This window comes from Haemaphysalis longicornis, unplaced genomic scaffold (genome assembly GCF_048455015.1).
Source record: "Haemaphysalis longicornis isolate Haplotype H1 unplaced genomic scaffold, Haemaphysalis longicornis Haplotype H1 scaffold_5, whole genome shotgun sequence".
NCBI lineage: Eukaryota > Metazoa > Arthropoda > Arachnida > Ixodida > Ixodidae > Haemaphysalis > Haemaphysalis longicornis.
In genome coordinates this window covers 12,307,646-12,320,146 of record NW_027526385.1, presented here as the reverse complement: position 1 = coordinate 12,320,146, position 12,501 = coordinate 12,307,646, and the positions used below count along the sequence as shown (strand labels likewise).

The 12,501-nt window shown below is 45.3% G+C and overlaps 1 protein-coding gene across 3 annotated transcripts in view; it reads left to right on the top strand.

Annotated features, from left to right (window-relative positions):
- The window catches only part of LOC144139050 (uncharacterized), a 36,357-nt gene extending 30,429 nt beyond the window's left edge, over positions 1 to 5,928 (top strand). For 2 of the 3 annotated variants that reach the window (XM_077671543.1, XM_077671542.1), the window contains exon 6: positions 5,075 to 5,927. In XM_077671543.1, coding sequence (XP_077527669.1) covers positions 5,075 to 5,299 — 225 coding nt within the window. In that variant the 3' untranslated portion in view covers positions 5,300 to 5,927. Of the gene's footprint in view, positions 1 to 5,074 lie in introns of all 3 variants that reach the window. The other variant, XM_077671541.1, reaches the window with a different exon arrangement.
- The last annotated feature ends 6,573 nt before the right edge of the window (positions 5,929 to 12,501 follow it).

Sequence of the window (12,501 nt, the reverse complement as noted above, 5' to 3'; positions counted from 1 at the left end):
TTCCAACACTGTTACAGGCGGGTTGCCGGGAATCTTGTTGGAACATTCATATTCGAACGACAACAGTTGCAAAGAACGGTTCAAACCGGATTTGTGCCGTTGTTGGGGCCATCTTCCTTCGAAATCAAAATACGCTCATAGCTGCACAGGCCTTCTCCATCGTTACGCCAAGTGTGCATCTGTTGCCAAAATTTCCGCTAAACAACTTTTATGACGCCTATTTCAATCAAGCAAAACACTTGAATAGAAACAATCCTTAACAGACATGGTGAAACGACGTGGTACCGCGAGATTCTCAGTTCCACTCGTTTTGTTTACCTCAAACTTTCGTAGTTAATCTCCGCAGTGTCGTGGGTCGTTAGTAATATTACGTTTAATTCTACCGTGCCAAGCTGCGAAAGCAGCAGGTTTGCTTCAGAAATGTAGCAGATTTTTCCCGCAACACCGTCCACTGAATGAATAGCGGAAGCAAATTTTCCTACCAAGCAAAACACATAGCGTAACTACAACTGATGTTAGTAGCACATGACTCCCCTGCTCTATTCCTTCCCCGTCAAGGTTCATGGTCCCTACGGTCCTGGTGCGTATTTATAGTGCGTCGCACTCTTCCCCAAGTATCCCCACAGCCCGGACGGTGTTGTTCCTTGACGTTCCGCAAAAATGCATATTTCAATGAAGTTGCACAGTTGTTGGTTGTAGTAGCTTAAATGGAGGTAATTGGTTGAAAAGAAATTTAAAGACCAAAAACAAGAATAACTATCAGTAGCAAAAATGGCGAACCGTGTAACGCCCTTCAATTCCTCAAACATGCACATTTCGCGGAAGTTGCACATTTATTCGTTATAATAGTGCAGATGGAAGTAATTCTTTGAACAAAGTTTTGAAAAACCACAGTAAAGAAAACAAAAATATAGCGAAAATGGCGAACCGTATAACGCCCTTTAATTCCTCAAACATGCACATTTAGCGGAAGTTGCACATTTATTCGTTATAATAGTGCAAATTGAAGTAATTCGTTTAACAGAATTCTAAAAAACCAAAAATAAATAAAACAAAAATATCGCGAAAATGGCGAACCGTGTAACGCCCTGCATTTCTACGAGAATGCACATTTCGTGGAAGTTGCACATTTATTCGTTATAATAGCGCGAATGAAGGTAATTCGTTGAACAGAATTTTGAACAACCAAAAATAAAGAAAAAAAATATAGCGAGAATGGCTAACCATGTAACGCTCTGTATTTCCACAAAAAATGCATATTTCGCGGAAGTTGCACAGTTATTGGTTATAAACGCTTAAGTGGAGCTAGTTATTTGAAAATGATTTTTGGAAAATGCAAAAATAGAAAAAATATTTTAAAAAATGCCAAAATGTGGAACTGTGTAACAGCCTGCATTTATACAAAAATGCATATTTAAAGGAAGTTCCACATTTCATCGTTGTAATAGTGTATAAGGAGGTAATTTGTTAAATATATTTAAAAAAAACCAAGAAAGCAGGAAAAAAGTCTAGCGAGAATTGGGAACCGTGCAACGCCCGCATTTGCACAAAAATGCAGATTTTCCTGTTGATGTACATTTATTCGTTATAATGGCGTAAATGGAGCTAATTGGTTGAACAGAATTTCGAAAAACCAAAATATAAGGAAAACAACCATCAAGCGAAAATGACGAAATTTGTAAAGCCCTGCATTCCCACAAAAATGCATTTTCGCTGACGTTGAGCAGTCATTCGTTTTATTAGCCTAAATGGAGGTAAGAGGTCGTAAAGAATTTTTCAAAACAAAAAAGTGAACAACGAAAATATACCGAAAACGTCTAACTCTGCCTTTCCACAAAAATGCAGATTTCGCAGAGGTTCCACATTTTCTTGTTATAATAGCAGAAATGGAGGTAGTCGCTCGAACGAAATTTTGAAAAATAACGAAATCAGAAAATAATAAAAACAATAAAATGGCGAACCGTGTAAAACCCTGCATTTCCACAAATATGGCGATTTCGCGGAAGTTCCACTTTTAATCGTTAAATATCGTAAATGTAGACAATTAGTCGAACATAATTTCGAAAAACCAACGCAATTGGCTGTACAGAAGTCGCACTCAACATAAGTGGCATAGGTGATCGATTTATTGTAAGGTTTGAACCGCCGCCGCAACGCAGTCGATGAGGTGCGCCGTAGTAGAGGGCTCCGGATTAGTTTTGACCTCCTGGAGATCATTAACGGGCTCTGGATAAGTTGCATGGGAATGCACACCATTAGTAGGCATTTCGCTGAATTTTTGCAGATTTTTGTGGGCCGTCCGCAGACTATCTAGGGGAGAATTGTTGCCGTGCTACCGTCCGGCATAACTACGGGCTGCCTAATTGGATTCTCCCGCTCGACCGCCCTCGTAGATTAAAAGAAATCACGTCAATAAAACTCATGATTTCTCTAAGCACGCCAGGTGGAGGTGCGTTTTTGCTTGTATATAGTTACACGTCACGGACGATTGCTGGATCTCAGGGTAATGCAAGCAGTTTCCAAGGCAACGGTATCTTCGAGAGTGTCTCCGTGAGGACACGTGCGCCCGCCAACGGAGACATGTCGTGTTCACGAAGGAATGCATCTCGAGTTCTTTCTATACCCTGAACTATTAACAAGCTGGTGCACAGGATAGCAGGACGTCCCTGCATTCTCTCTCAGGCGTACGGTTAATTCGGATGCATGCGTAGAAAAGCATGCTGAATTCCGGAATGTCCGCGTATTTGATAGCGGTCTATAAACCGCGCCGTTGCGGACGGCCGCACGGAGGTCAGAGAAAGACGCCACAGGCAACCGACGGTGTCTTCTCCTCCAGCCAGTGGTGGCCAGAACGGGAGTTTGCAGCATGGAGTTTCTTAATATTATATATTAAAAGGAAATCTCGTGCCAGTATCGAGGAGATCTGGCTTCAGCGAGCGTTCCCTCGTGTACCGGTTAGGAACGTTCCATTGGGCTTGGCGTGGCTTATGCACAGGCTGTAAATTCATATGTGGCGGCAAAACAAACACACTAGCCTTAAAAACATGGTTTACTGTTGCTTATCTCTAAATATTATATGAATCACGGAACAAAATCCTGGGCCATCTTTTCCTCCCCTTCCATTAGCATTCTGACATCCATCAGAACTGCTTTGCGAGAGGTACACACTTCTCGAGTTCTGCCTTCAGTAGCATTGTCTTGTGGCGGCCTCTATACCACATTTTGTTACTCCTGGAACAGAACTGATTACCATCGCTCGCGGGCATGGAATTGCATGAGCGGCAATGAAGTGAAAAAATGTCCTCAAGTAGCTGTCATTCCAAAAGATCTGCAAACCTGCATGCTCAAAGGTTCAATTTCCTGTTGCAACAGGTGCAGTATTCATTCCGTGGTTGCATAGTGTCCTGATTGACGACTCTCAAGGGTATCATCAGCCACCTGGTACTGGAGGGGTTTGCCCACTCCAAGGCTCTTGCTGCCTTTAAGAACCCACACTTTGCATTGAGGATCGATCCGCTGGAGGCGCCCTTCCGCTGGGAATGCCTTAGGTATTCTGTCTTCTACTTTGAGAAAACCTCTTCCAGTTTTGGTACCAGCATCGAACTTCCTCGGTCATCGCGGGTAGTGCCACAAACACAACCTGTTGTTGTCGCGTTGGGGTTGGTGTTCTCGATATCCTGATAATACCCCCGGTTGTTAAGCTACAGCCCTCGGTGGGGTTGGCACCATGTTCCCAGTCCGTACTTTGACTCACCATTGAATTTTCTAGTGGGTCATCCAGTTGCTGCCTTTTACATTCCGTTAGAGTTTTCTGGAAAGTGCTTAGCGCTCCTCCCTCAGTCGTCTGTGCTGGAGACACGCCCATTGGCAGAACAGGGCCATCGCTCTGATCCGTGCCAGCCGGTCCTTTGTCCTTGAGGGAAGTGAAGAGAATCTGTCTGGTTGAAACTTGGTAGCTTCCTCCCGTAACTACCCTCGGGTCCCTGGAGAAGCTGGACAGGGGTCTGTCTCATTCTCCTTGAAAGGACCTTAGTTCTTTGCCGTGCAATTTGGAACTTATTATCACCTAGATTTGGGGTTCAACCTAAAGCACGTCTAGCGTCTTCATCCGCTTATACAGCTACTATATCAACGCTTATCTCCATGACAGGGGAGTCTAGAAACTCTCTCACTTCGCAGCGTGCCTCCTCCTTAGTGTCCAAACTGGCACCGAGAGCTTCCACGGCTCACCACTATTGGTACGCTGTTCGCCCGTGCCACACTCGCACAAACACCTACGTTCGTGAATTTTCCTTCCGCCTCCCACAATTACGTTGTCCCATGGCTCTCAAACTGCGTGTATATTCAAGAACGAGCGCACGCAGCATTGGGAGCCAAAGCGATGGTCCTGTTTGAAGGCTGCGGTGAGAGTTACGCCTGGCCGGCGGGGACTACTCTGTCAGCAAGGCGTACCTGGTGTACCCTGGATGAACTCTTTGTGCTTGATCTAGTCGCGACACCGCGTTCCTGTAAACCTAGTGTATGCCTGGGCTATGCAGAGGCTAAACCTGAATCGTGCATCATAAGTGCGCGCTTGGAACGGTAACACTGCCGTGGCTGCATTTTCAAAAACATTGTGTGCGAGTATTCGCGGCAAATTGTAGCAGCAACAACCGCGCTTGGATAGGTGGCGAGGGGGAAGGTGTGACGAAAAGCCAAGCCACACCCATTTTTTAACTTATGCTCCCTCCGATTGATTCCCACGGACGGAAATAATGACGCGCTTTGGTCGTCCCGAAGGTCATCCGGGGACTTTATGTGTGCTAGGCTAGGGCTTTCACATAAGCCTGAGGTCACCATAAAGCTGAGCGGAAGGGTGGGCCGCTTCGTCTTCAAGTCCAGTGTGAAACTCTTCTCGCAAATTATATAGGAGGTCCCCCTCCAGTCTTTGAATTCCTGACCTTCTCCTGTATATTCCCTTTGTATGTGTTTTCTTTGTGATAAATAAATCACCAGCGAAACGAAATGATGCATTGTATGATGAACAGAAGCTGTACCATGAACTCCGTTCAATCTTTGTTTGTCGCTGGCGCAGGCGTGTGCTACAAAGGACAAGTGCCGAGGAGTGCCCTTTGGACTGGCCACCTACGATGTGAACTATGATGCAGAGAGCCTGGTAGAACAGTTTCCGGCCTGTCTCAAGTTTGGAAAGACGGGTTCATTCAGCCGCTGTGATGTTTTGCATAAGATGCACGCCTACCTCGCCTCTCTGAACACCAAGAATCCATGGAATCAATCTGCATGCTTGATACATGGTTAAGGCATCTAGACTTGACAAACGTCGGGTTCCAAACGTCTGGTAGCAATAAAGTAAACATCGGAAACTCTCCGCCATTTGTCTGAACTGGACGGAAAATAAAATGATCTAAAAACGGCGGAGTGAGGATATCCACTGTGACGCATTCTTGCCAAGGTCGCATCTTCGCATATGCATAAGTATTTTTCTCTTGGAGACTATTGTGTGTTGGGCGCGTGTTATTTTGTTATGGGCCTTTCATTCTATAAAATATACTGCAGTAATTAAAGGCAACATCTCAATTTATTATATGCTTGGATTAACCATTCAGAGACGCAAAGAAAAGCAATGTAGCTTTTCGTAAATGTCGCAAGCAACTATTCTAGTGCGGAACGCGGAGGACTCAGCTGTTCTTCGAGCTTCTTGTAATATGGACCTTAAACTTCTTCTGTGAACCGGTTCGTAGTGACGTTAGTCTGGAAGGAAACATACTACTGACGTAAAGAACTTACAGTGTTCAAACCAAATTTCAGTATCCTTTACTGTAATATTGGCAGTGTTACTAAGAACATGAATAGCCTGCACATGCTGTTAGCTGAACGCAAGTTTCAAGACTATTTAATTGCCTCAACTCAGATGTGGTTAGCGTCGGAAAAATATATCGACTTACATGAATAAAATATGCTTTCTTTGTGAAAAAGAGTAAAGCAAACGTAAAGGAGCGGTATTTTATATTTCGGCAGAATGCAGTATCAAATCCTGCCACCCATTAACAATGCAGAAAAAAAGCAGTCAATGACGTGATCTTTAAAGAAATACGTTCATCTGGTGGCTTAAAAGGTAGGGTTATTTCTTGATCAGTTGGAGACCGTACTGGAACACATATCGGCAAGTCAAAGAACTGCTTTCGGGGTGTTGATACAAATACAAATCTACGTGTTTGTATTTGTATTTATTTTTAGTATTGGCAAACTCAAGGGGAGGCTCAGACTAAAGGCGGAGGTGGCCTGACAGAGGCAGCAGCCTTCCTTTTACAGTGTACGTAATAACAGGGCTGTTCACAGATTTAAGCATAACAGCATATTCGTTATAAAAAATAGCACAAAGCAGTCATTACTACATCTGTAATAGGTAACACTCATCTTGTTTACAAAATGTTGTTTGAATCAACGACCTGTTGAACACCATAGCGTTCCCTAGGCCAGTTCTACCTCAATCAAAGCCTAATTGTTAACAAACATTAGCTCAGTAACACACTCTATTTGGTTATCGATTCTGACTTATCAGACCACTTTCCGTTTTTTGCTGCACGTACCAGTGGTAATCACGACAACATCCGTCGACTCTCAACGCGAATTGACAACCCAATGTGGAAAAACGTTTTACAATACCGATCCTACAATGTCTGGCAATGACGCTAACAAAATGTACGGTCGGCTTCAGGACGTGATTGAACAGTGAATTGCTGTAACACGATCGCGTACTAAGACATGAAACACCCTTAGGTGACACGTAGGGCCCTAGCGTGTTCCCGCACAATAGACTACTGGTATCATCAGTACAAGAGAGATGGCTGCTATCAACAACCATACGTGTACTACGGAAATAAAGCATGGCGCTGCAACGTCGACGAGAAAATAGTACTGCATTTCGATCGTAGTAGCTAGCAACCTGAGTTCCACGAAAGTGCGGGAATTACGTCAGTGAATGTAAAACTAAGCTTCCGAAGGTTCCATATATTAGATTCGAAGCATCTCATGCTCGGGGCTGTGTCCCTCCCATCGTCGTTGTCATTGTCCGCCGTCTGCACTCTACTGCGCATGCGCGTCTCTTCAGCCCCGTCCGCGTTTGGGCTGACGTATGCGCAGAACACTATTAAAAGAAATAATTCTACCGGCGCCTGGTTTCGACCCCACGACTCTCTGGCCGCAACGGGAGGTACGTGTCGCTCTTCCCGCTGCGCTACAAACCGAGACGGGAGCATGTGCTACGAACGCGCCTTATGTCCTTCACTTATTCGAACTACGCCAATAAGCTACTGATAAAACGAAGGCACGCGAAGCTGAACGTCAACGCAAACGACGAACTTCAAACTAATGAGAACTTCAGTCGACCCCATGGCTGATTCGAATACTACTCAGGGTTCCCCTACGGGAAGATGGTTTAATTTTTTGACCTGTACAAAAGCTGCAATTCAAGTACGGTGAACGACTTTCATGAACATTTCACCAGCATGGCTAGGAATCCTGTTTTAATTCCAAACCACCAATTCATCCAGTGAAATTTTTCCGTTTTTTATGTTACTACTAAGGAAATGAGCAATTTAAATCCTAATGCTACCAAATTGTAATGGGGTAGGTTGCGGAAAGATATTACTAGACATACCAACATTGAATTCGGACATGATTTCCCCTAACTTGGCTAAAATATTTCATACGGCTCACCATTCCGGTGAATGGCGGGATTTGTAAAAGAAGCCAAAATTGTGGCAATTTACAAAAATTGTGACCAGAGTCATTTAAACATTTATCGACCAATCTTGGTCTTCTATAAAAACCTGTGCGTTAAAGAACTGCTACCAAGGCGAATTACTGAGTAATAAACTTTAGCCTATAACAAAAAGCCATCGAGGTTGTGCTTGAAGAAATCGACTAATATCCCGGTGACTTCTACAAATGTTAACTGCTAGAATGAACCGAAAATATTTATTGGTGTTTTCTTAGGCAACTGAAACTTTTGATTCCGTGGATTATCAAATTCAGTTTAACAAACTCAAATGCTATGGTTTGTGCAAAATACCACTAAACTTTTTCCGGAGCTTCCGAGAAGCGTGCTCACTTTCCGTCAGCTGGCTTGTCGCGGGCGGTGGCGGGCCAAACTTCGGGGACGCGGGTAGAGTGGGGAAAACTTCGTAGGTTACGGCTGTTAACTTGCTCACGACTCTGTAGGGCCATATGTTGCGAGTCATGACCTTTGCAGAGAGAGCCACGCGGCGAAAAGGGCGCCAAAAGAACGTACCATCCAACTTGCCAAAAAAGACACAGTACGGTGCTCTAGGTTGTAGCGGGACAAACAAGTCACGCAGTGCCACTCCGTGCTGGCAATTATTACAGGTTTCCAAGAGCTTTCAGACGCGAACGGAAGAGTGGAAGCATTCATCGGAAGTGTTACGGAGTCCCTCTAAATTTTTTCTCACCTTCGAGCGCGCCGTCCATACCCGCCAATTTTTCGGCAGGCAGGTTACATGTTCGCCAGCTGCTATGGTCAGGTTGCTCTATATAAAGCCTATAGAGGTCTAAGCAAACGCCAAATAATGGTTTAGATGGATGGGATATGGACCGGCTGCAGAGGGCCTACCGGGTGCATGCGTGGTTTCTTGCGTCGTTGCCTAAGATGGCATTTGGCGAAGTAGTGTTGAGACGGTAGTGAAAATCCCGCGCCAAAACAAAGGACGCCGGGCATGATAACAGGTTCGAGTGCCGCCCAAATGGCTGGCGAGAGTCTCGCCTTGAAGCTGCTTAACAGCAGTTGGACGTAAGCGCTTAGTAAGGACAAGGAGAATATCCGGAACATAGGTTCGCAAGTTCCAGCCGTATAGGGAGCCGCTCTGCAGAAGGTAGCTCCGTGATGTAAGGGCAGGAATATTGGACTCGAGGAGTCAAATATGGCTCGCAATGAAGCGTCGCGACGCTGTGGCGCACCGACCTGCAGGAAATCCGAAACTGCGAAGACCCAACCCCCGTGTCAGCTTCGTCCACAGGACGGAGCGACAAGCCATGCGCATCCTTCTGCATGTTCCCTGACTTGTAGGCGATGGTAAAACCATACTCTTGCAGGCCTCACGAGCTCACGTGGGGTCATTCAGAGAGGATGGCCAGAGAGAGAGAGAGAGAGAGATAGAATAATCTTTGTTGCACTTCGCGGTGGTCCGCGACGATCATGAAAGACCAGCCCTAAAGGTAGAGTCGACATTTGGGCACAGCCCGCACAAGCGCCAGGAACTGCCCCTATATGATGAGATACGCTTGCTCTGATGAGACAGCCGGTGTCTGGCGTGGCAACCACTTTTTTGGAACCAGACAGCTGTTGGGTTGGTATCTTTATGTCCACTGTCATCATTGTGAACTTGCGTGAATGCACAAGCATCAGGCTGGAGTGCATAGAAGAACTGGTCCCAATCCAAATCAGTCGCGATAATTCTGCGGCTTGCTGAGGCCACCCATGAAATTGCGGCGTTGTTCTAAGGATGGTCGGGAGGGCGCGGGCGATGCTGGCGAAATTTCAGACGAAACGGTGGAACTAGTAGCCTGATGCCGCAAATCTGCAGACGTCCTTGCGAGGGTGGAACAGCAACGCACTGTACAGCGCGAACATTATCGTGATCAGGTGTTTGCATTTTCGGAACTTACGCCGCAATATAGGCTCTACCGCTCAACGTATTCTACACGGCACAAATCCCTACCGAGCAAGAAGCAAAGATTATTCCGCTTCTTCAAGTTAACACCTTCCCACATTCCGCCAGACTTCAGCTTCTTTACCGGACCAATTTTTTCGAATTTTTCCGCTTCTGTGGAGAGCCAGCGACCCTCACACACGCAGTGGACGGTTACAACAAATAAACTATAGAGCCCCCTCTCCCAATCGCCACCATTCATCTCTCAATAGATCTTTGCGAGAGAGCATTGACCAGCTCTTGAATTGAAGATAGCTCCGTGATGTAGTGTACAGTGATCGGCTAAGTTTGATGGAAAGGGCTGTCGACGGGGCCTGCGGTCAAGGCATCGGGGAATGAGGACATCTTTTGGAAGCTTTTCCTCTATTTACTTAAATTTTATTATCTCTCTCTCTCTCTTGATCTGCCGTTTCCCTCGTCCAGCTGGTCAAGAATGGTGACTTAGAGGACCTCAGTGGAAGCAAGGCGCAACAGAAAATGGCGAGGATGTCACAGAGGCGACTGAGGTAGGTCTGAAACATTGTCATTAGCATAACGACATCGTCAAGGTAACACAGGCAAGGAGACCATTTGAAACCATGGAGTTGGTGTCACCCATTATTTCGAATGTAGAGGGAGCGTTAAGAAACTCTAAAGCCACCACTTTAAACAGGTAAAGCCCGTCGGGTGTTCCAAACGCTGTCTTTTCGCGGTGCATGCGCCGTGAACCGTTCTTTCTCATTTGTTCACTTTTGTGTTCTGCTTTCACCGTCTGGCCGCGCCCGACTATTTTCGCACTTTACGAAGCAAAGTGCGTGTTTCCTTCTCGTTATTTTTATGCCGCACAGGCTACCTCATTTCATATAGAGAGCGTATAGCCCTGTCGCCACTAGACTAGAATAATGTTTTTTTTACAGTGTTATCGATGTAATTAACTTAAAAATCACAAATAAAGATAAATACGCACAGGACAAACGCCGCGGCGTTCAATTAGACGACACTCGTCTCTGCACGTCGCATATTGGACTTCGCCACGTGTGTACATTTTGAGTTCTTAGCGGACCGCAAGTTTGCTCCAATAAACTGTGTTCTTTGAAGAAGCCTGCACCCAGCGTGGCTTTGCGATAATACGCACGCTGCAAAAGACATAGGCAGTTGTGAGCACAGCACTTGTGGGTCATACCTAGCCGCATGTCCCAGCCGTAAAGTTGACCGTCACGGATTTCTTCAGTAAAAAGCGTGGCTCATCCTTGCATGACCCCCATCCTGGTCCTATCAATATATTTTTTGAATAAAATTTTGTGTTTTGTGGACGTGCTTTTATCTCCATGGTTTAAAGCAATGTCATGTCTGTCAAAAAATCGCAAAACAGTTATTTTTTAAATAGATCACCACTTTTTGAACATCATGTTTACGCGCTTGACGGCTTTTAGCAGCATTTTAAAAATGTGTTTGCTTTTTTTTCTTTTGCTCTCGTGACGCCCATTCATATATACGCGATGTTGAGCATTCTATAACATTTTTAGCAAATACAAGCTCGCTCTTCTGGACAACGGAACATTTGTATTTTGATAACAGCTCTAGGACAGGACACAGAGAAGGCGACACGAGACTGGGCGCTGTTCGCTGTGTCCTGTCCTAGAGCTGTTATCAACTAAGTACCAACAAGCCCGTATTAACACAGTTTTTGAGAAGCATTTTTGCCCATTTTCACCATTGCAGACAATTCGTAAAAATATATGCCACTTAACAGTTCTCTGAGCTTTCGTTACAAAGGGAGTTGATTTCTGTGGCTTTAGTTGCTAGTACACTTAGGTTATTGCGCTGTAGACATAGGTCGGTTTTAAATCAAAGTGCAAGTGGTGTCCAAATGCCGCTGTCGTCAAAGGATGTGTCGATGTGAAGGGAAATGCGCCTGCTGACGAAGTCATATTGTCGTCAAAAGCGGAAGCAGTGATCGACTGTCCACAGCATGAATTGTTAACAAGCTTTTGTACAGGAAAGCAAGGCGGCACATCATCCGTATCAAGCACATCAAGCGCATCCGTATGATTACATGTCAAACGACCATGTCCTGATGTGGAAGTGTCCTTCATTGTAAGATGCGAGAATGGGACACCTTCGAAGCACAAGCCTCCACCCTGGTATGCCATCCAACCGTCGTCGGTGGATATGGCTTCCCAACCGCCGCTCCCTTCTTGCGTTCCCCCGCGAAACGGGAGTAAACGTATACTTGTACTGCATAATTTATGCCATAAGGTATGCTATTGGCTCGTTGGATGGGGTGTCCTACAGTGATGGTCATTTACTCAGAGACAAGTGTTCAAGATTGCGGCCACGCTCGGCAAAGGAGCGTACTACGTATAAGATTGGCATCGCGCAAGCTGTGGAACCCTTCTGCCGTGTACTTCGGTCATTATTGAATTACCAGTGGTCCATTCACTTACCGCTTCAGAACGTGTGACTGCGCAGTGGTTCTGAAAAGAAAAGGCAAGATAGGGTGCCTAGCTGTTCCTTTTTAAATTCCTTTTAAAATTCCGAGCTCCCCCCTCCCCCTAAGAATAAAGAAAAATAAAGTGGCGAACAATGTATACCCGCTCCAGCAAGGCTATGGCAGGTTTAAAGCCAATATAAAATAAAAGAACGGGGCTAAAAGCCAAACTTTCTTTTTTTTGATTGAAGAAAAGCCAATTTGCAGGGTTTAAAAAACAACTACTTTCCACGTTCCATATGCTCGGGCAGCAGGTACATAGAACGTGAGAATAGAGTCGGCAATCAAAAATATGATTGAAAG